This window comes from Oculina patagonica, chromosome 6 (assembly GCF_052425735.1).
Source record: "Oculina patagonica isolate OP01 chromosome 6, crgOcupat, whole genome shotgun sequence".
NCBI classification, from domain to species: domain Eukaryota; kingdom Metazoa; phylum Cnidaria; class Anthozoa; order Scleractinia; family Oculinidae; genus Oculina; species Oculina patagonica.
This window is the reverse complement of record NC_135763.1, coordinates 24,491,997-24,516,266: the sequence shown is the minus strand read 5'-3', so window position 1 is coordinate 24,516,266 and position 24,270 is coordinate 24,491,997. Positions and strand designations below refer to the sequence as shown.

The 24,270-nt window shown below is 39.3% G+C and overlaps 1 protein-coding gene across 1 annotated transcript; it reads right to left on the bottom strand.

The window, feature by feature from the left end:
- Nucleotides 1–895: 895 nt before the first annotated feature.
- Nucleotides 896–22,074, bottom strand: LOC144658636 (uncharacterized). Its single transcript, XM_078519095.1, has 16 exons — nucleotides 21,724–22,074; nucleotides 20,142–20,210; nucleotides 19,766–19,870; nucleotides 19,009–19,104; nucleotides 17,845–17,996; nucleotides 11,800–11,897; nucleotides 9,978–10,104; nucleotides 8,901–9,052; nucleotides 8,498–8,576; nucleotides 7,758–7,868; nucleotides 7,290–7,372; nucleotides 6,530–6,637; nucleotides 5,213–5,911; nucleotides 4,096–4,464; nucleotides 3,179–3,544; nucleotides 896–1,842 (listed from the first exon to the last, which is right to left on the bottom strand). Exons 1-16 carry the CDS (start codon nucleotides 21,925–21,927, stop codon nucleotides 1,673–1,675), a joined length of 2,988 nt encoding a protein of 995 aa, XP_078375221.1. The 5' UTR covers nucleotides 21,928–22,074; the 3' UTR covers nucleotides 896–1,672.
- Between the last annotated feature and the right edge of the window lie 2,196 nt (nucleotides 22,075–24,270).

Below are 24,270 nucleotides of genomic sequence, written 5' to 3'. Positions count from 1 at the left end.
CCGACTAACAGATGATGTTCCCTCAGAGGTCCGCTTTTTAGTTCAACGGCTGTTATGCTTTCTGATCGTAGGTATCCATGCTTCAGGAATTTCAATTCCGCTATCTCTATTGATGTAGTTAGAATGAAGTCTTATTTGGATAGCCTCTTTGACCCTGCGTGTATCGGTGAGGGTCACGATCGATAAACTTGACTTGATTCCATAAAGGAATATGCCCCGTTTCGTTGCACCTGTCTTGCATCGCTCTCCCTGTTTCCCTTATATATACGTTGCCGCATTCACATGGAATTTTGTATACAACACCATCTTGTTTGCCTGGTTCTAGGGCGTCTTTCTGTCAACATACACCACAGGAATTTATGCCCTTTTCACGTGACATATAACGGTTATTGAGGAACATTTTAATCGACTGATGTAAAAAAGGCGTCGTCTCGAAGAGCACTTTGATTCAAATGTTGTTATATGACGTAAGCAAGAGAAACAAGGGCAGGATAATAAAACACACTGATACGTCAGAGGGTCATAATTAACAATTATTCCACTCGCGCTTGTTGGATATGAGATGGTAGATAGACGCGCCTCGTTTAGCTATAACTATCTCATATCCAACAAGCGCGAGTAGAATAACTGTTCTATTAAAAAACACCCAAAGAATTGCAATATTTTGAGCTCCCCGGCTGTTTTCGTTGACGCGTGCACCTACCATTTTACGGTCCATGATATATGAGCGAAACCTATTCTGATATGAGCTCATACATGTATACCATTGCCTCAAAACTTAGGAATTGCAATAAACACCATTGTTAGTTTTTTAATAATAGATAGTATTATATTTCAAATATCTCATATATAAAAGAACACACAACAATAATACAATGAAAGTATGCGACTGAACAACTGTTATAAGCCTTTATTAAATACAATTTCCTTACTTTGCTTTTGGTGGTACATGGAGACAATATCGGAGACAATATCCCCAGTTGATGATTTTAGTTATTCTCATTACTATTCCGCGTGAAATATACCAAAATTGTTAGGGGAAATTATATCTTGAATACTCCAAAAAAATTAAAGGTTAAGTTTGTAGAAAACAGCGACAACAAAAAAAAAGAAAACCTTTCGTCCTTTTTTTTTTCTTTACAATTGTAAGGAAAGAAACTGACACAACCAAAGCTCTCTTCATAATACTTACATTTTTAGCTTTCATTAAAACAGAATGGTGTAATTTACAAGTGAAGAAACATTTTGAAAACAAAACAAGCGCAACGAAAATTGAATTAATATACACGAGGAGCAAACGACAATAAGCTATAAAATAACGAATCATTTAAAACAAATCCAGTGTTCTTTGCGCTTGTTGATACACTTGCCGAGAAAAGAATGCCGAAATTATCTGTTATCAGTGTACTTTCTCAATATAGACGCCTTTTTACAGCAGGATTAAGTCCTGAGGAGTTCTTTTTACAGCAGGATTAAGTCCTGAGGAGTTTTCATCCTTATAATTCTTCTCAATGTTTCTTTTTTTCTTAAAGTGCGTTTTGCGTACAACGCAACAGAGTGTGCCTGTTGGTTTTAGACATCTTGGTCCTGTCCGCTTACATCGATACCTCCGAACAAAACTGATTGAATCCACTTCTCCAAAACCTTGCGGGGTGGTAGTTAGTAGCAGGTGCTATCTTCTTGCTCCCCGCCCTCTCCTCCCTCCTCTTGGTTTCCCTCGTCCTCTCATGCCACCATCTCCTTCAGGCCCAGGCCCAAAGTCGCCCCTTGGAAAGTCCTCGTGCCAGGGCCCATCTTCCAAACGATCCTCTGGTCCTCTCCAACTATCTGGAGGGCCTTGATCTGAATGAGGAACAAAATGTATCGTTTACCTTTTCTGTCTGGAACAGAAAGATATTGTAAAGTGTTTTCTGTCACGGCACAAAGTTTCTCGACATCTACAATAAATTTAAATTCAAACTAATAATAGATTACAACGCAGGCGTATTTTAACCAAGCGAGCAAGAGCCATCTGCGCCATCGTGGATTCGAAAACAGAGGAGGCTTGGAGTGAGTGGGAAAAAGCAAGATGTCGGCAAGATACTTGAGCAAAATTATCCAGCGCTCGCCCACCAGAAACGCCTGCACTGCTAAGTAAGGTAGTCACATCTGGCCAACTCTAGAAAATCGCTACGCTCTTACTAAACCAGTGAGCAATGAGGATTCAAAGAAAACAAAGTAAATACGCTACGCTAAACATAATAAGCTTGCCAACCAGCATAGCAAATTTTGTACCAAGGGTCCGTTTGATGTAGCAATAAGAAAAAAAAATCTCGATGATTTGGTAAGTGCAGAATGCAATATGGAACAATTGAAAGTATGATGTTTTATATATGTTCGTGTTTATTTGCTTTATTTTACTTTCGGAAAAACTGTTCACAGGCTACTTGTATTCTTTCCCAGGTGTTCCTTACGCTAATCTTTGCAAACGTAACACGACACTTTTGTTCGTTTGTAACAAAATACTTTTGTCTTCCTTGAAAATGCGATAACATGAAACTTTTGTTTTTTGTTTGTTTTACGGCGGCATCCATGACATTTATTTAATTAATTTACGGTTTAGACTGCACGAAAGACGATTCTCAAAAACTAAAGAAACAAATCCAATCAAAAAACATATCTTTCGACAGGTTTTTTAAAACGCAGTACAGCTAGGATATTTGTTTCCTGGTTATCAGGTGTTCACGCCGAAAATCCCGGCGCAAGTTTTTGCATACCTAATTACGAAAGCGCTGTGAAAGTCTCAAAATCTAATTTATTAATTTGCGGTTTTTACTTGGCGCCAAGAAGTCTGCAGGAAGCCTACCGCAAACACGCAATACAAGCGATGTTCATGATAGTTCCAGAAAACAACGAGACTAATCTGCGCATGCGTTTGGTGTAAATTACGTTGAGTAGTAAAGGAGAGCAAAGAGTTTTCTGAAACAAATATATACGTTCGGATCTCATATGAAAGTAACCTAGATGTGCTCCAGGTTTACCTAGGGGTACGGTCAGGTGCTTCCCATCCCCACCCCCTCCACAAGGAATAATAATTAATTGGTGATTAAAAGTTAACATTAGCGCGTTAGGGGTTTATCACACGACTGCCCACCAAACCATCACAAAAGTGCATTCTGCACTAAAAAGGCTATGTTACCTGGGCCCCTTCTCCACTCGTCCTCTGGTCGTATGGCCTTTGGGGGTCCTCTGTCCCGATCCCCGTCTCTAAAGCCCTCCTGCTCTCCAGAGCGCTTTCTGCCTCGCCTGTCAGGAGTTCCCTTCCATGAGTCATCATCAAGATCGAGATCAAAATCAAACCCTTGTTGTCCCATCGGCAGAGGCGGCGGACTGAGACTCATCAATGGCCGTATAGCTGGTTTGTTCTCGTTCGTGTTAGGCGGGTTTTGATCCTGTCTTGGGGGGCCTGGGGGACCCCTCATCATTCGAGGATCCCTGGGATCATCCCGCTGTGTTCCACGGGGGTCGTGCGCTGATCCCCAACTATCACGGCGATCGAAAAGACCTGTAATGAGAAAGACACTGATTAGCTGAAAATAATAACAATAACTGAAGTAACGAGTTCTCTTCGAGCTTAGGTAAAAAAGACAGAGCTCATCAGAAAGCAATGCATGTTGGCTACTATGCAGTACTTTTCCCTAACAAACTGGCAGCACAAGCAACAGACCTGTGATAAATCGCTGCAAATTCACTTAAGGTTTTCACGTAAGTCATTTACCTCGGCTTTTCATGGGCTAGAACTTGTGTTATCCCGCGTATAAATGATTTTGATATACAATCCTTTATTTTCACGTTTGGCGAATTTAAGCAACAACAAGGAAATAATTATATATTATTTCGCCGGCCAAACAACAAAGTTATAAGCATCGATGAAACTCAGCGACGGCCATATTGGACAATATTCTTCAGGGTTCTTTTGTTTTTATTTGCTTCAGTCTAAATGTAGAAACTGTCACAACCTCTGAAACCAAATGCCAAACCTCAATCCGCAGTTTTCGGTCAGCAGTAAACGTGAATCTAAAGGTCTCTATTGATAACATATAAAGCACTCCTTACCATGTGGCTCCTCTGGGCCCCTTCCTTGTGGGGGCTCATCTGTGGGTCCACCCCAGCGAGGATCCCTATTCTCATGCATTCCTTGAGGATTACTCTTGAAGCCTCTTGAACTAAGCTTGGTAATATATGGATGGGCCCTTTGGTTTGGCCCTTCCATCTCCGGACCATGACGTGGAGGTGAGTCATGGCCCCGTCCCCTTGACCCACCCCTTCTAAAGCCCCTTGAACTGAGGTCATTTGGATGTCTTACGCCCCGGGGATCGCCCATGTCAAATCTTGGCGATAGTTCATTTCTATCTCCTTCACGTTCATTAGGGTGTGGTCGCCAAGATCCCTGCTCTTGTCTGGGGTCATTGTTAGGCCCTGAACCTACAGAGATAGAAAAAAAAATGGTACTCATTTAAACTAATGTGTAAGACCACAGCTAGAAACCAGTCAGGAATGGCGGACCATTTTTAGACTTTGATCAGTAAAAATCTTGAGATACTAACTAAGAAAACGGTAAGCCGATCCCCACGGCAAGGAGCAAGACTGAAACAGAAACAAAATAAAAAACAAGGAGTATTCTGCTCTTTGTTTCTTATCTTACTCCTGTCTTTAATCTCTTCTTCTTACTTAGGGGATCGGTTCACTGTTTTTTACTTAGTATTATAAAAATCCCTTACCCAACAAACGTTTACACCCCAGTGAAGCAAATGCTTCATAGTTCCCTCTCATTAAACTATCTAAAGAATCCTCTTTTATGAGGTGACAACGAAATAACTTTGATAGTCACAGAGACATTGAAAGAAATAGAACCTTCACTAGTTAAGTTAATTTGCTGGAAGTCTCTAGACGATATTAAGGCAGAAGTAAATCCTTCAAGCCATCATAAATACAAGCCCTTCTACACTGATCCACAAGGCTAATCAGTCAAGTTGCAAAGCTAGACTAGATATTTCAAAATTGGCCACAATTACTTCAGGCCAAATTGAAAATATTAAAAGTCTGAGTTGTGATCTGCCAACCAATGTGGATTCATTGAACACTTTTAGTCATGTCTTTAATTCACTAAGCAAACCACTTTAGAGAGCTGGACATTTTCACTTTAATAAAAAGGACAATCATGACAATGTACCTTGATGAGGGAAGTCATTTCTTGCCTGCCCTGTGGGACCTCCCTGGGGTCCAGGTGGTCCTTGCATCAGTTGCTGGGGCTGTTGTGCTGGCGGAGCACCAAGTAATCCAGGCCGTGAGTCCATGTCAGGAGGCCCTGGAGGTGACCCTAAGATGCCCTGCCTATCAGGCCCATGAAACCGATCTCCAGGAGGCCCTCTGAAATTTGGCCCACCATCATCTGGCCTGAAATCCCTACCATGGTGTCCAAAATCATTAGAGCCCTGTTCACGCCAATTCGGTGGTTTAAAATCACCAGGAGGACCCCTAGGCTCATCCCAAGACTCCCTCCGTGGTCCTCCTGCTTCAAAGTCCCCTCTGGGTCTTCCAGGAGCAAATTGGTCCCCTTGAGGTCCATCAAAGGGCCTTGGTCCTTTCTCAGGTTTAAATGTATTGGGCTGCACAAGCCTCTGTGGAGCTGGGGGCTCAAATGGTCCCACATGGTTTCTCTCTCCAGGTTTAAATGGTGGAGCATCTGGCCGTAAAGCTGAATTCCCATTTTCAACATTTGTGTTAATTTCTCCAAGAGAGCCAAAGCCTGGAATGGCTGGACTGTTTTTAAAGTTAGGCAGAGTGAATCCTGGATTCTGTGGTTCTGACTGCCTTGGTCGAGTGGGAGTGATCTTGTTTGCCGATGAGTTACCAAGGCCAAATGAAGGGCCTGCCACACAAAACACAACATATGCCAGTTTTTACTTTAAAATGAACAGTCCATTTTTACTGTCACAATGACAGAGCAAGGGCAAAAATTGTTGCACTGTGAAAGTATATTTAGTTTTCCATTAACCTTGCCTCTTACAGTCAACTCTCGCTATAGAGGACACGCTCGGGGCGTCGTTAGTGTCCGTTATGAGAGGTCCTTAATAGCGGGAGTCATTTCCAGTCAACCTCCTTCGTCAGGATCTGGATTTTGTCTGTAATAGCGAGTGTCTGCAATAATGGGGTGTCCGCAAGGCAAGAGCTGACTGTATAAGCAAGGAAAAATAAAGTGTTTTGACAATTTCACTAATTTCACTGCTTTTGGCACCCACAGTGCATAAAAATGTCATCTTGTAAGCGGAATATGCACCCTTTGGCAGTTCTTATTTTCAGGACTTTCTAGAACTGTTAAGAGTTTTAGAACACCTCCTTGTAGTATAGATTTGTAATTGAAAATTAACCATCTATGACTGCAAGATTTAGACACCTGATTATTGACCATGTTCGAGGTCAAGATATCAGCATGTCAATGGACTGTACTTGATTTCAATTAACACAGTTAGAATTTACTGTGTCTAACCTTTTTCTCCCAAGTCATATCTATCAATATCTGGAAAGTCTTCAGCTGGGTTTAATGCTGTATCCATTCCAGGAATAGCTGTACTTATAACGCCTGGGTGGTCACCATCTGTGAAGACACATTGTAACAGTTAAACTTAACTTCCAAGTACAGCAAAATGGCTCGTAAATCTTCAAACTTGTGTACTAATATTGAATGCTTTTCTAAGTTCTGACGCACAGGGGTACTCCCATTTGAAAGAAAAAGAGATGCTCTTCCTCTTTCTAAGGAGCGTAAATTTTGGAATTTGGTCTCATTTAGGGTGTTCCAGATCAAATGTCAATACTTTTTGCTGTCAAGGTCTCATCAAGGGTTGCATGCAAAGAAATATAGAAATACAAATGATCTTTTTGTGTTTTTTTTGGTATATTTTAGGGGTCCAAAAAAAGTCGAGCTACACCCATATTGGTGTCCTTTAGGGGTTTAATTCAAAATTTCTGACAAACATCTATATCTGTTTCATATAGGAGCACCACCTCCCCCCCCCCCCCAACCCAGTCTTACATCCAGGACATACAAGCAAGTGCTATTCGCTATGTGATTGACATGATCACGATAAGTTACGGAAATGCCTATTCAGCACCCAGTTGGCGCAATAAAAGGAATAGAAGTGACAGAGAGTTGCAAATTAAGCCATAATTTTATCGCATCTAAAAACACTTAGAAGATGACTCAACCTAAAGGCTTCCAGAAAAAACAAAAAGTAGCATGTTTAGCTCACCAGTGTCATCCTCTGTGTCCAGAATGTTCAGATTGTATTTATCTCTCATCCTGTCACCAAGTCGGTTGCGAGTCCAAAATTTACTGAAAGACGAGATGTCAATAATAGTAAGTGTCCAGCAAAAGAAGAACAAATCTCAAATGCAATGTGTTACAGCAGCTGTGTTCTGTTGACTTCAGTAAGACTCACTGAAAACCAATCAAAAATCTATGTACTACAACAGTAAAAAGTGCAGTAAATTATTAAGAAAAAGAAACAAAAAACAGTAAACTAGAGACATGCAAACCAAGTAACGCACATTCAGCATTTGGTTTTAGTATTTCACCATTTCACACATGGTTGGCCAAAGCATCATGAAGTCGACAGTTTTATGTGCCCTCAATCATGATTAAGAAGTACTTCTTATCTAACATTTGACTCAGCCCCTATCCACAGACATGTTAGATGCTACACTTCATGCCATCTTACCTGGAGTGGTCATTGGATCCTGAACACAGAATATGTCCCAGTGGATGCCAAGCTAAACTCCACACCATTCCCTCATGAGCCATCTCCATATTACCAACATCCTTCTCAGCTCTAATGCAAATATTGACAATCTTCAATTATTATAGATTAATAAACACAATCAGAGGAACAAAGACTGCTTTTGGCAAAGCTTTGTTGTATGTACAAGCTGGCGACTAAATTGCAGAACAACTCGCCAGCCTGGCAACTACAAGAGGACTGCTTTGGAGCTTGAGAAAATTATCATCCGAACTAAAAACTGCTCTGTATGTCAGCTGTTTTGCTATAAAAACCTACTGGGGACCAGTAGCATAACATTTCTGTCTTTGTAAGCTGATCTTTTTATTCTTTATTGTTTCTTCCAAGGAAACATTTTGTGGTAATTTTTTTTCATTCACGCTTTTTGGTGTGTAGATTTAAAGAAAGTAATAGTTTGGAGAATTTTAAATGATGTTCTAAGTTTTTCCTGGTGCTTTTGGCTTGTCTCAGGACGCATTTTACCAAACACAACCTTGTTGCCTGTACTTTTCAAGGTGAGAAGGCTGAATTACATTGGGGGAAGGGTGGCTAGCCACCCAAACCATCCCCCTGGTCTGGGCCTGATTGTCAAGAATAAAAGAGATGCAAATTAAGAAAACCATATGAACAATGGAATACGATAGAAATTTTACCACAATGTTCACTATGAACAATGAACTTACCCAACCACCCAAAACATCATGGATCCATCTGATCCACCACTCACAAACAGAGATTCATGGATAGGATGCCAGCTGATTGCTACAAACAACAAACAAAACAATCTTTAGTGATAATATAAGAACTATGTACATTAAATAGGTATATCACAAATTATGTAACTTCATAACAAAATAAATGTTATGCATATCATAAATGTGCCTGAGAATATCTGATGCGATCAGCAATGAGGAAAAGGAGAAAAAGTTATTTGTTAGTGAAAATTGATTTAGATTTCATTTAGGCTGAGCCCTCATCAACCATCACATTTTGCAAATAGACATTAAGTTCGAGAACTTAAATAGCCAATGATGGGATTCACAAATTTAGATAAAATTTCTACAATAAAACATTTTCACTGCTCACCTGTCGCTTCCCTTTTATGGCCTCGGAATGTTTGCATTTCTTTCATCATACGAATATCAAACAACTTCAACAGATGATCACGTGATGCTGTTAGTAACCAGTGTCCATTCTGATTCCATTTAATTTGCATCACTGTGCTCTTGTGAGCATGCCTTGAACAAAGTCAAACAAAGCAATCAAACTTCTGTGCAAAGAAAACCCGTCTGGCCAGAGAATTTTGTGTTGTGCTCTCAGGCAACACACTTTTTGCTCCGTGCCCTGCTCCATCAAGGGGTAGAAATGGGTTACAGTAAACTATTGGGGCAACCTGATCTGCCAATATTCTGGGATGTAACCTTCAATAGACTATCTTATCTTGAGGCAGTAGCAATACCCCTAATGTAAAAGCTCTATCAAGCCCCCCAGGCGGCAGGGGTATTTTGCAGAACGCAGAATGCAGAATGATGCCCTAATCAACAAATTAAGCTAACCACAACCGAACCAGAGTGAAGCTAACTGCAAGCAAACCGCCCGTTGACCATCTTTCTGCGTTCTGTGTTCTAGTGTGTTCTCTGTTCTTCACTCTGGTTTGCTTGCGGTTAGCTTTACCCCGGTTTGCTTGTGGTCAGCTTTCACTCCGGTTGCTTGCCATTAGCTTTTATTTGTTGGACAAAACTAACAAAACATAAATGTGGTGCATAAATAAGTTTTAAAGCCTTAAAATACCTTGTTTTTTATTTAAATGAATAATAATAATAATAAACTTTATTTCCGTGTCTAAAAATGTTTAGCTGAGGGGAAAAGTCCCCTCTACTAATTGTGGACACCTGGCTAAGAAAAAACGTAAAAACAACTTTTAAGTTGTAAAAACCTATCATAATACAACTATTACAATTAATAATTTACAATTGATATATAATGATAATCATTATATATCATCTGTTAGAGTGGGGCTTAGAGAGGGGGTCTTGTTAACAAAAATTAAACTTCCAGAGAGAGGCTTATTAGAGAGGGGGCTTTATATTTATCAGTAGTTCCTTGATACCAACTAAATAAGAGATATGCACCACTTGGCCCATAAAGCTAAAAAAAACTTACAGAGTAGTTAGTGCATATGCTGTGCGGGGGTCCCACAGTTTGATTGGCTGCTGACTGTCCTTGCTGCCAGACACGACAAGACTTTTGGTTGGATGCCAGTCCACACATTTAACATCAGCTCCATGTCCTGTGTTAAAGCACAGATAAGATAAGATAAGATAAGTGGAAAGAAATGGTTTGTTAATACACTAACTGCTTCAGTCTGGATCAGTCAATTACACAAACTTATGCCTGAAGATGGGGAATGTTCTTCAGATGTAAAAGGATAGTGGATGTCTACACACACACTGGTATACCTGCCAACTCTCACGCCTGCGAGTTGAAAACTTCGATCTCACACCAACTCACGCTTACGAACCAATTTCTCACGCCTTGTCGAAAAATGTGAGTTATTTCAACCACAAACGACACACTTTCCAAAAAAATGTAAACTCAAACCAATGTGAGAACAAAAACTCCATGTAAAATGAGTAAATGGCGATACTTTCCCCGAAATCTCAGAGTTTTGACAAAAAAAGCATTGGGATCGAGGTCATGTTTATCAAAACAGGTCCACGCACTAGCATCGGAATACGTTCGGAACGTCTTCGGAATACTTCGGACATGTCGTATCGTCTTTGGAGATCCTGGCACTCTCAGGATAAAATCTCACGCCTTTGACCCATAAAAAGTTGGCAGGTATATCACTGGCTGACAATTGCATACTGCAGACTTGCCTGAAGAGTCCTCTGGCTGGTCTAAATAACACTCCAAATAGCTACTATATGCTGAAAACATGCTGGTTATCCTGTTTACAGTAAGCTCTCAATAATGGTAACAATTTTTAACAACTAGTTGGAAACTTGAGGTTTCTAACACGGTCTGACTTGTGATTGCTTTTTGCTGTACTGGGAACGGATTCATTTCACCAAATTAAACAAACTGGACGAACTTCTTCTCAACTTGCAAACTCCTCAACCTTTCAACTTCGCTGCACGTGAAATTCACAATTTCGTTTCGAAGTTCGTAATTTGATTGACAACTACATAATTCCCCCTAAAGTTCGTAGCGAACTTTGCGAATTTCAAACGAACTTCGGAAACCGTTCGTGAAAAGTTTTGTGAAACACAATGTAAAAAAAGAGGGAAAAAAAAATTACTCAGTCTGCACGGTCTGCACCGTCTGCACGGTCTGCACGTCTGCAGTCTGCATGGTCTGCGTTTTATACCGACCGTTTCTAACAGCTGATAGCTGGAGAGGGTCAAAGCTCTGAGCCAACTATCAAAAGCCAATAGAAACTGGGAGTGAGTCATCTAAATGTTTAAGCATAACCCAAAGACTGATGTATTCAACAAAAAGTTCCTTGAAAGTGGTTTGTTTGTAGATGTTTTTGTTTGTGATTTCGGCAATTTTACTTGCATGTGCTCCCAAGGCAGTTATCAAAAATTAGATCACACTTGTGTAGCCAATCAGATTGCGAGTTTGCCTAAAAGTCAGTCACTGGATTATACTAAATACTTTTAGTCTGCAGTCTGCAAATGTAAGACACCGCTGCACACATGCTGAAAGCAGGGCCGTAACTAGCAACAGGCAAAACGAGGTACTTGTCTCATCTAGATTTTAACCCAAAATTTTAAAAAAATATGTTCAGATGGGAAAATACCTGATTGATTTTTATGAAGAAATATACCTCATGAAAAATGCTAACAAAGGGTCTCAAAGCTTCTAGATTTCAAAATTTTCCTTCCAGACCCTGCTAACTGCTCGTGCCTTTGACACTAACATCTTTTGCCTTGTCAAAGTCAATAGTCTGGCTATGGCCTTGGAAAGATTACAATATTACCTCTCAGTACTCTCTCCTCTGTGCAGCGGTAAAAATCCCATATTTTCACCAAGCCATCATCTGAACAAGATGCAAACTTATTGTCTGTGGGTGAGAAGCTGAAAGAAAGGAAGTCAAACATATCAACTACTAGAACTGTAATAGGCTAGTTTCAATTTATGCTTCACTGATCACACACAGAAGAAAAAAGTCAAAGTTCAGGGGAGTAATTTGAATTTTTTTTCTTTTTATTCCCCCTACCCTCACCTTGCTCATTTGTTTGTGATCAGTTGAGCACAATTCAAAAACAATGTTCCCCCCTCCCCTCCCCGCAACCCACTACTTTGTCAGGTTGTTCGATCTGTCAATCTGCAGTAAACACTTACAGAAATCGTTCTTTTTCAGCCTGGTGGGAAGTGGAAGGTGTGGGGTACCTTATTACCAGAAGGTTTTTGTTTTTCTGAAATCTGGGAAGGCTTGTTTTTAGGAGGGGTGGGGATATGGGGCATGGCTCATTTTCAAAAGTTCATGGTAAAACAAAAACACAGTTTTAGAAATATAAAAGGATATAAAAGGTTTTCCTGTAAAGATGAGAAAAAATGTCAAAGTTTACAGATTTATTGTTTAATGTGCAACAATATTTTCAACTATGGGTCTACAAACATCAGAATGAACTAAATTATGATAAAAAATATGGCCAACAAAAAAGAGGAGATACGGTAAGTAAACAAATTGATCTATCCAGTTCACTTGGTTTTAATCATTTTAAGATTATTATGACATTGTTTCTCTCAACACCCTGTATTTAAAAGCTTTCATAAAAAGAGGAGTGATAGCCTATGTCATGAGTGAACTTACAGTGGGGATCTGGGGAGAGGGGTGGATTGGGTGGCTAGCTACCTCCCTTGATCCACCAGAAAAATGAAAATAAATACATATATAGAAAATATGCACAATGACACTGGGTAAGGTGTAAAAAATGCTAATATTTTTAGCTAAAACAAAGTAAAAATATTTGCTTACATCCACCCTTCCGCCATAGAAAAAAACCTGGGGCTAAAATAAAACTGTAAACAACACATTTGCAAACAGCCACCCTCTTTAAAAATTTCTGGATCCGCTCCTGACGTACAAATAATTTGATGATGAGAAAGGCATGGACTGAAGTATATTACACCATTATAGCAGACAGAAGATTTTTTTTGACATCCCCTCCGCAACAAAAAACATGGCTCCACAACAGCAACCTTAAAATGAAATTCTGACTTCCTGAACCCTGGCAGCCATGATTTCAGGTTTTCTTACAATTTATATTTGAAAAATTTGCCCTCCCATTGAGGAGAGAGTTGGTCATACATCACTTTACAGTTCATATCTGGGAGAGTTTGTGACCCTAGGATAAGGACCCACTTTTTTTCTAGAAAATACAAGGCCTAAAATCTCCCTCCCTTCCTTCCCCTCCTCCAATCCTCCCACACCATTCCTTATTAGAGCAAAAATAACACTCATTCTGTCCCTCTTAATTTCAAGCAAAATGGGCCCATGTTTACTTCTGGTCCCCCTCCTTTAAAGAACCTCTGCATCTGCCATTAAGTTTGATGTTCATTGTTTGTATCGTTCTTTCCCTACATGTATTTGAAGGCCAGTAATATATCTTTGCTTGTCCCTACCTCGTTTCCCCCCAATTTCAATGACCCACAACCAGTCCCCAGTGTCCCAACCTTGATGGAAATGAAATATATTACTAATGCAAGGTCCAAAAAAAAAACAGTGGGGTGGGGGGTGGGGGCAATACTGTGATAATATGTAGTTACTCAGCCATTATGGCCACACACCTATCATTTCATTTTTATGTGGGGAGTGGGGGTGGGACACGGTGTTGTTGAACCTGTGAAGACCAGGAAGACAAAGAGGGTTTTTATGCAAAATTTGAATTGACAATTTCTTCAAAATTGTATTGCATACTGCCATTAAATTAGAGTCATCTCCCTCCGTAACTTTCCAAAATTTTTTTGCCATGGGCTGTTTTCTCCCAATTAAATGTGATGTATTTTTGCTGCGCCCCTCCCCCCCCCCCCCCCTCCACACTACCCCACTCCCAAAACCCAAGAGCTACATAACGAAATGAACAGTCACCAATCACTAATGGGAGGTGCAGTGGCCAACTGGTTCTTGTTCTGGACTCCTGATTAAGAGGTCTGGGTTCATGCCCTGGCCAGGTCTTTGTCTTGTTTTCTCCATACCCCTACCCTCACTAGTGTTCTGACCAAGCATTGGAGTTGTCGCTCCCTGTAGATTTAGCTTTACAGATTTACATAAGTAACAAACAGGCCCATAACTGCACCCAGGGCTACATGCAGTTCTGTTCTTAAGCCTGGTTTTCACTGGCGACGCAAGCACAAGTGCAAGCATAACAGCTCTTATTTCAGAGTGAAAACAGCTTTGACCCAAGCATAAGCATAAGTGCAAGCACAAGGATCAAAATTTTTCATTTTCTTGTGCTTGCGCTTGCGTTTGTGTAAACAAAACTTGGCATAAGCACAAGAAAATTGTTTATGCCTGGCCGTGTCTAGCCAATAAAAGCACTCATTCCACATTTGGACAAAGTCGCAGAGGCCGCGGTTAATTTTGATAAACGTTTTTCAGGATTGTTCGGAGGAGTGTAGACAAAAAACAAAAAGGCACAAGCGTGGACTCGAGTAGCCAAAGAGATGGAGATGAATGCTTTCTATAACCCCAAATGTTTCGTTTTCCTCCTTTTTTTGTAGTCGCTTTTTCGCTTTCTACATCACAAGAGTAGAGGAGGCAGCAACACTCGATGCCTAAGAGTTTCTGCCACAATATTTGCCACGAGAATGAAGTCAACAATGGAGCCTTCTAACTAGAAAACATTACATATTCTTATGCTCATGTGCTTGTGCTTGTGTCAACGTTCGTTTTCACTTCGAGCAAACTTCTTATGTTGTGCTTGTGTTTGCGTCGCTAGTGAAAACCAGGCTTCAGTTATAACAATAGGTACTTACCATAATATCTCTGATAAATCTGTCTTTTAACCCACCCTCCCTCTAAAACTCCAATCGTTTAAAAAGCTCTCTGATTTCCTAAATGGTAACCGGACCTCTGGATTTCAAGTCTAGCGCTTCTAACCACTCACCCATGCTACTCTACTCAACATGAAATCCAGAATTATGAGTAGTCTCTCAGAGTAAAGGATGATAGTACATCGTAGATGTTAAGACGGATTCCACTGAAAGTTCGAGCAATGAGTGCGAAAATTAAGTACCAAAAATCTACTCATAGCACGGCAACATTTTGTATACTATTTAAAAGATCTTATTGAAATTCATTGTCTTAGTGACCCCGTAATTAAATTCTAAAGCATTGTTGGAAAAATTAAAGTCAAACCTTGTAAAAATGTGTAAAACGTGCGCCATTTTGTTTTGAACTGGCGTGAAACGTCCATTTTAACTGAAATATTGACAATTTCAAATCCATTTTTCTCTCGCGGGGTCAGCTTGAGAGCTAAACTTTTAACAGCTTTTTGTTAGCTGTACTTAAACCGTGACCATGCTAAGAGGTCTTTTTGGTAACTTTATTTTTGCCTGCATTGCTCGAATGTTGGGCGGAAACCATCTTAATTTGCAAACTTTAAAGCAAACTTGTGCGGGTACAGCCTTTATTATAATACATTATTACTTTTTGAATGTCCAGAAATTCTAGTTATTCAAAGGGAAAGTGATAATTTAAGGCTGGGAATTTTGTTATTGTATTATTGTCACCAATGAGTTTTCAAAGAGATCAAAATACACAAGAGTTGGATGACAAGGTTTCAAAAAAGCACTGCACTGAGCAAAGCTTCTTTTGTTGGCAGTGAATTATTTTGAACTTTTCATCACTCAAATTAACCTGGGCATGTTAATAAGTAAATATAAAAAGTGCTAATTTCCAGGAAAATGTCTTGACTGAAAAACGAATTCTTCCAAAGGAGAATTATGGATTATTTTCATGTTGATCTTGGGATGTAACAAATCTAATCAACACCGAATTTCTATAGAATTGTTCCAGAAAGGGTTTGAGTTGATAGGTACACACATTTGATGGAAAATGTTGCATTTGGGAAACGGGTACCTCCCCCAAAACATTTAATTTGCACAATGGTGCATTGGTGAAGCAAAAAATGCATCTATTAGGATTGTCCATGTAACTTGGTGAAAAGTAGCCGAATAGCATCCACTGAATAATGAAGGTGCTTCCCTGAGAAATTTTGAAACTTGGGTCCTTGATTCTGAGGACAAATTTCTAATCTCAGCACCAAAAGTAATGTCACTGTAAATTGATCAACATACAAAGGGGATCCCATGACAAGTTGACAAAACCGCCAAATTGCACACAAAAGGTATCCACATTTCAAGGAGTGTTTCTATGGTCTTAAAAGCAAAACTCTTCAGAAAATTGCATGCCAAATATTTAACTTCGAAATTGAACCCAAGCAAAAATATACCTTTTTTAAGTGTGAAGCAATTATCTGTTGCAGGCACTAGAGGGTGCTATTCATACTTACTAAAATGTGACATTGTGACCTTGCTAAAAATTTGCATTCATAGCAGTGTACATTAATTCAATTGCTTTAGCACAAGTGCTAAAAGTAGGCAGGGGAAGGTATATAATCTTCAGACTTGGGAAATCTTCTAAAGCATTTTTTCAGAGGATAAAACAATCTTTTCGCCATGTTAGATTGGAGTGTTAACACTCGACAATTGATAAACTTTAAGGTTATTTTGCCTTAGAAACATTTTATTTCTGTGAAAGAAACATTTAATAGCCTAAGCAAACGTGACACACGAGACACGCATCCTAGTCCATGTCAATTCATTTTATATCTGCAGTGTATTATTCCCCGTCAAAACTCCAGCACTGTACATTTTCAACATTTTATGTTTTCGATTCTAAGTAGATTTTTCCTCTAGGAGTGACTAAGATGATTGCTCACAAGTCTGGCGGATGTGTAAAAAAAACTATCATTCATTGCATGCTAGCTCTGACTCGTGCACAACCTTCCACAGAGTGCAGCCCATTTGTGCAATTTATTTCTCGAGAGATCAGTCAAGGGACAAGTTCTCTCGACTCAAAACAAGGGTAGTTCTCTCGACTCAAAACTTTCAAATCTCTTCACAAGATTTGAGACCCTCAACTTGAAGGACCGTAAGGATCAACAGTCAAGCGACTGTCAACTAACTTTTGAGCGGTATTGTATAATCTCTTGGCTAGAGACTGCTGAAAACAGTTAGTCACCTGTGGTGTGATATTAGTGTTGTTGTTGTACATTGTCTAGGTGTTGTTCATCTGAGAGAGGAAGGGAGAGGGGGCGTATTGAGTTAGAGCTCAAAATACCATGAGCAGGGTAAATTCAGCTGAGGAAAGATGCAGATAAAGCTCATGCTTTCATGCTGATGTTTCCAGTTTACTGGGTTGAATATGCTGAAGGTTTGTTTTTTATAAACAGATTAACATTAGATGTTTAGGGGTCTTGGGGGTGATGCTTTTATTAACAGTTTTTATTTTCTCTGGGAATGTGTATTTTTTGTCAGCCATGCCCTCTTTATTAAAACCAGCTTCATTTATTTCTTTATTTAACAAATATTTATAAAGTTTATAAAAAATGTGCTTAAGCTATTCTTTCTTTTTTTAATGTAGCTCAAGCACTGACTACATAATATAGTTATAATTTAATGTGGTTTATCATTAACCAGAATACCTCTTACAGGACATTGCTTGAAAAGTGGATAAGAGCAATCAATATTCTCAAAATAATCTTTTAAATATGTGTAATATATTTTTGGGGTAATTTTTTTTATTAATGTATTATTTCAACCAATGTCCTGTAGAGCACTATATTACCTTTTTGAAATTTTGCTTCTATTTTCTCGGCAGCCGCTGCTGGATAAAACATTGTTCACTTGTTGCACTATTGCTAACTCTATCAAAAGTTTTATAAGTTCTACTATACCGACAAGAACAGCTAAAAACCGTCCATTTTGGTGAGTTCCAGGAACCAATGTCGCTAACCTTAATCCTCGAATGGGTTCTTTGTGGGCCTCGTACATTTTGACATTATTCATGTTGGACTGCCAGTACTTGATGTAACCACCATGATCAGACGACAATAGCCAGTTATCTGCATGACTCCAAACCATTGAACGCACTGGACTGTCATGTGCCTGTGGAAAAGTTATTGTTTGTTGTAGAAAACACACAAAACAAGAAAACCGATAGAGGCTCATACAGTGTAAGCCCCAGCACTTAACTCTAGATGTAACCTGGATAGGATGCTAGTCAGCATCCTGTCAGGTTGCCCCAAAAATTCGCCAGTACCCATTTATACTCCTGGATGGAGAGAGACACTGTGAGAGTAAAGAGAGTCTTGTCCAAGAACACAACACAGTGCAGGGGAATCATTAAGGTTTGTAGCAGGTGGGCATCAGGGTTTGACACCCAGGCAAAATATCAATAAGGCCCTACCACCTTTGGTAAACTGAAGTCAGTTCAGATGTTGAATACAGCCGGGCAAAGTCATGACAGCCAGTCAATTTGCCCGGTGGCTGGCCCATCTGGGTTTGTTGTTTTATTATCCCGCCAGAACCAGACAATAATCTTATCAAGCAAACAGATTTTATACACTTGACTCTTGATTGTTATCACACAGGCTAGAATCTTGTCACAAGGCTAGAAAGTCATTGTAATCGCACTGTATTTCGCTAAAATTCATATTATAACTAGCCCATCTGGGTTTGTCGTTTGATTAGTCCTTGATTAACAAAATAAGACAAAAATCTTATCAAACAAACAATCAAATACCAAACTTACGAAGGAATCTAACAAGATTGGTATTCAAAATATGTAACAAGGAATCTTACAAGGAATTCAAAGAAAAGCTACAATGCTCTCATGTCCCATGTTTTGACACATCACACAAGGCAAAAAGTAAGCTAAGACAAGCATGCAGTTGCCGCGGGAAAGCAAAATTTGAGAACCACTTGTCCAAGGGGAAAGCCTGAATATAAGTTTATTTTTATGTCCTGATATGCAGCAGGCCTTCACTGAATAAATTCAAACATTTTGCTGTGCTCGATTAGACTTCAACCACTACCTAATTGGCATTTTACAAGCAGTTTACGGTATTCAAACCTTGATTTAAAAAATTTAATAGTTGTTTTATTGGGGACTACATACTTGCAATATTGTTTCAAAATTAAATGTCAATCCATTCCACAGAGTAAATTCACCACTGGATGCTCCTGTCACCAGACGACGTCCTTCAGGTGTCCACTGGAATGAAAACAAAAACTCTACTAAGAAAACCAACGACTAAGACGAAAACCTTATCATGAACCATGTATAAAACAAACTGCTGTTTTCTTTTAAATTCTCTACTGCACCCCCCCCCCCCCCCCCCCCCCCCCCCCTTCTCCCCCCCCCCCCAAGCTAGGATGCTAGTCCACCAAAGGTTATCTCTAACAAATATGACAGATATTACCTTAGAACTGAAAATTTCATTACAAGGTAAAGGTAGAGTCTGTTTAAAAGCCCAGAGGCCCATCAGGGTGAAACTCCTCCCAGACTCCTCCCTGGATGGGATGCTACTCTATCCAGAGTTAACACCAAAATTAAATTCCCAGGTACACTTTTATACACCAAGTGGAGAGAGGCACTATGAGAGTAAAGTGTCTTGACCAAGAACAAAACACAGTGACCCTGGCCAGGGCTTGAACCCGGACTGCTCAATCTGGAGTCCAGCGTACTAACCATTTGGTTACCACACCTCTCACAATAAGAGACATTAAGTTTTTAATGATCATTGATTACAGAATAGTTTTATTACCGTATTATTAGACGTTTTGTTACTGTGTACTTGCCAAATAAAAGCATTTGGTGTGGGCTGAACTGAATGCACTTTCTCACTAAAACGTCTAAACAATATTTTACTTACTGCAACACAAAATATTGGACATCTCAGTTTATTAGTAGATGTTCTCACAAACTTTGTTGTAACAGCGTTAATAGGATTGTCCAAAAGACAGCCCGGTGGATAAACCTGCAAAGGAAACAAAAGCATAAATTAGAAACCTTTCAATTTACAAGTTCAACAGCTTGAGTAAATGAGTGAATTAAGAAACAAAATTTCTATCTTTAACAATTAGATTATAAGCCCGAAATTTCTATGTGTGGTGATATACCACATAGAAATCAAGAGCAAAAAATCTTATTGTTTTAGTAGAATTCTAACTAAATTTCCTTCAAATAACGAATTCCAGAAATACAATTTTTTTTTCTATTTCTTAATGATGACTAGTTCATATATTTACATCTGAAGAAAAGGTGTCATCAGGCTGCATTGCAGTTCTTTTGCTTAAATCTTTAAACCATTTTCTGTTCTGTGAAAAGAAAACAAACAACTTTAGCTCATATATTTTTGATTAAAAAAAAACAGGGTTGGAAATTAGCGCTTGTCCACTCGAGTGTGAAAATGGTCGGGCGTGTACAATTCACGGATCACTTGCCCGGTTTAGCGAGTACGATTTTTTCAGAATACGTTGTTCAAAATAGGTACAACTTTTTACTTTCCACTGTACATAAGCAACATTTTGAAATCTCCAACAAACCTGGTTCCTAAACAGACAGAAATGGCTTCCGCCTGGTGATTGTTACATGACAGATGTACTTGTTCAAAGTAATACCTCGTCACCGACTCATCCATTAAGCCGCGAAACGTGGCAAGATGGCTATTTTATGCCAATTATACTGTTCAATTTTGATACTTTGCTTGCAAAATACAGGGGCGATTGGGGGGGGGGGGGGATGGGAATTTACTTTTTTAACGGAGGAGACTGGGTGAGTGAAAACTGATCTGGGCAAGTGCAATTTGCCAGTCACTTGCCCAGACGAGTGCTCTGAAATTTTAGTTTCCAACCCTATATTAATGAACAGGTTTACAATAAAACAGCATAATTATGAATAAGTTATTATTAATCAACGGTATACGGCAATCGTGTGCATATTACAAAGACCATGTCCTTTTCTAGGTAAATTTTTTGAGCACCCCTCTATAAACCAATTTACTGAGATGTTGGCATCCTCATTAATACAGATTACTTCTGCTATTCTCTACAATAGAACTGTATTCTTTTTGTTCGACGAAATTCACTGCAGTCATGTGGAAACCAAGCCCAAAGTGTGTTTTGTATTTACACAACCTCATGTAAAACACCTTTCCGTCCAATCAGAAAGCAGGTTTTCCAGCTATTTGTGATGACCGATATTTAATTTCTCCATACATCAGTACATAGCAAGCTAAGAGTGAGTTGATGAGAAATTATAAAGAAAATCATTGATATTTTATAAATGCATGGCAGATCAGTAGGAATCTATTTTTTTAAGGCCAAACAATTCTAATTCAAAACCAAATTATCTTTTGCAAACAGTCACAATTTTCTGGTGAAACATGAGGGCAGTCAAAAATCTATAGGCTCTTTATCTCCCATCTTTGATCCTTTGGTGTAAAAATTTTCTTTTTTATTATTGAACAAAAGACTGATAGAAAAATCAGCTTTGTAACTCCAAAATTTTACCTCAACATAGAATTAAAGCAGTCGACATCAGAAAACGATCAGTGGTATGAAACTGGCTAGTTGCATGTTTTGTTTGGAAGCCAATATCCATAGAAATTAACTCGTGTTTACCTCGGAAATTTTAAGGATGTCAAGAACAAAAAAAAATTAACCAAGATTAAGTTGATACAACGGAATTCGCCACGAAAATTATGCTTTTTTCGCCACAGAAATCTCTGATTAATCTGACAGTGAGAAGTTAACACAAGTTACTACAGATCAGATTTTGGACGAAGGACTTTCGTGTGAACACAAACTATGGGAGTAAAAGCTATCGTACCTCGATTTGTTTAACAACAGAAGAGTTATAATCGACAGTTTTACGCATAACAGCCTTTCTCATCCGTTTTCCATCAAACGTGATGGGCTGTCGAAAGCCCTTATCATCTTGCGAGTCGGCTGATGCTGCTGGTTGAACTGGGGACGATGTTGGCGGCTTTGGGGCGAACTTTAGCGATTGTTGGTGGGGCTGCTGGAACATCATCGTGAAATCCCTTTACTTTGATAATTTTTCTTTTATATTTAGTATTTTTTTGCGCCGTTATCTCGGTCCAGCTTTTAAATTCGGTAAGAAAAGTGTTGTAGTAGTAGAATGGAAGGACGCCATGTTGAATCCTTCCCGCGGCATCCGCGGCATGTGCGAGTCGAGTTGATCACGTGACGCTAATCCGCTGACCATGTTATTCCTTTTTGGCTCAAAATGATCAAAAAATGAATATTTTGCGGATTTTGCGAGTTATTTTGCATTTTGCGTACTTGCGGATCGATTTCTAATGTTTTTATGATGCCTCCAGTACTGAAGATAATATTCATAATTCTGGGCATTGCTCCTCTGTTGAGACTTATTTTAACCACGGCAGTAGTCAGTTTTGGAACAGTTTTGTTTGCATGGGCCATAATTGCGTGCGGATTTATGGAGAAGTCGTCTGCCTGTCTTATGGTGGTGTATTCAAGTTTCAGCCTGTTTTCTATCGCCGTTTCAAGGAAAAGGACAACCGACAGACACATCGATAGTGTGCAGTGGAAACTAGCGAGAAACTCTGCTGTAAGACTTGTGGGAATTGCAAATTAATTAGAAAACGGATGCTAAAATTGTCAGCTGCTAGACAAAGCTGCACTCTCATGTTAGTGACCCTTGGTCACGAGACGTTTGTGGCAAAATATTCACCACGAAAACAAAATGAATGTAGATGATGGCGAAAAGAAGATTCTACATTTGTCCAATATATGGTGTTTCAACGCAGAGATACTAATTTGCAACCGCCAGAAGCAAAATTTCAGTATTTCGTGTTCCAAGCAAGCCTAGACGAATGAAATTGTACATTACGTCATTTAAGCCTTAACTGCTTAAAAATAATACTGAATTTGTGCTGGGTACGTTAAGTTTTGGACGTGCATCTGTAGGGTGTCATAATTATGTTGTTTATTTGCTATACCATTTTTTAAGCTTATTTTTAGTCAATCAATATCCTTTGACTATGTCTAAAGGATCAGTCACGCAACTCTTTTGTCTGTAACGCAGTCATGCGAGTCATGTCCTTTTACGCAACGATTTTGGAAGCTCAAGAACATACCTAGATGTCAGGAAACCACCTGCTTGGTGCCAATAATGGTTTGACTGTAATAAATGGTTTGAACCCAGGAGTACACTTGTGGGGGTACAGAAGTCTGTCTAGAATAGAACACCTTTAATAATTTTGAAAAAACAGCGCTTGAAATGAATAGCAGGGCTCAAAATAATTTTCGGACAGTTGCCGGTCATGTGGACCGACCAAACAGATTTTAGCTCGGTCACGTGTCGTCACCACTCGTTTCTGTTATTCCATAGATCGTCTTCGTTCGTATGGTATAAAAAGACCCGTTATTTCTTCACTGTTTTGGCTGCAATTTCTTGGGTAGAACGCTTCTCAATGCCCTTGTTAGATGTGATAGCGACAAGTCAATCAAAAAATATATAAATTGGCAGCAGAAATGTCTTTTTTTTTCTGGTCCGCACTTATCATTTTAAAAGCATGTACGCGACGGTCAAAATGACCAGCAAACCGAAACTTTGTCCCCGCTTTGCCCGGACAAAATGTCAACTTGACCCGCCGTTATTTTGAGACCTGAATAGGAAGCCACTGGACAAATTTAAAGTTGGGTCAAGTGCAGTGATACACTGTATGTATCACAAGTCTAAAGTTATGTAACTACCAGCAAACGGCTATGAGTTTGAATTAGTTCCAAGTTTCAGACTATTAAAGCTGGAAATAGATAAATAATATGTAAGAAGTCCAATCTTGCCATCTGAAGATGTTTTACAGAACTGACCTGTCCACAACGAAATCGAAAGCGCAATATTTAGCGTTAGTTAAAAACTAATTTTCGGGCCACTGGTTTTAATATCTCTACAAATTACAACCTATTATATGGCAAAAAAAAATTGGCGTGTAAGGCTCGTTCTCGTTCGTCATCATCATCGTCAGAAAATTTGAAATATTCACTTCAGGGAACTTAACTGCTAAATTATAGCTTTTTTTTCTTAACAAGAGCGTACTGTATTCGTTTTCACTCGTTTGCCATCACGGGTAATCACATTTTGGTTGAGGTCAGTTAAAGTTTCAGTGAATCCACAAAACAACACAATTGCTAGGTAAATTTGTAGAACAATGAACTACGTGAAAATGCCGAACCGCAAAACTGGCAGGAGACATCCTCAGTGTTACCAAGTTTTCAATTCAAGCTTTAAATTAAGGGATTTTTACTTTATACGTGCTCGCACGTGCTTTCTTGTAGATTTTTTTCCGCCAATACGCCTCAAATCGTGAACTCTTCTTCTGTTATTTAT

Excerpts from the sequence above, each read along its gene's own strand:
- LOC144658636 (XM_078519095.1), bottom strand. The coding sequence starts at position 21,927 with ATGATGTTCCAGCAGCCCCACCAACAATCGCTAAAGTTCGCCCCAAAG. Across the intron at positions 20,211-21,723 it reads CTGTTGTTAAACAAATCGAG|AACAGAAAATGGTTTAAAGA; the intron begins GTACGATAGCTT and ends TTCTTTTCACAG. Across the intron at positions 3,545-4,095 it reads GGGCCCAGAGGAGCCACATG|GTCTTTTCGATCGCCGTGAT; the intron begins GTAAGGAGTGCT and ends TTCTCATTACAG.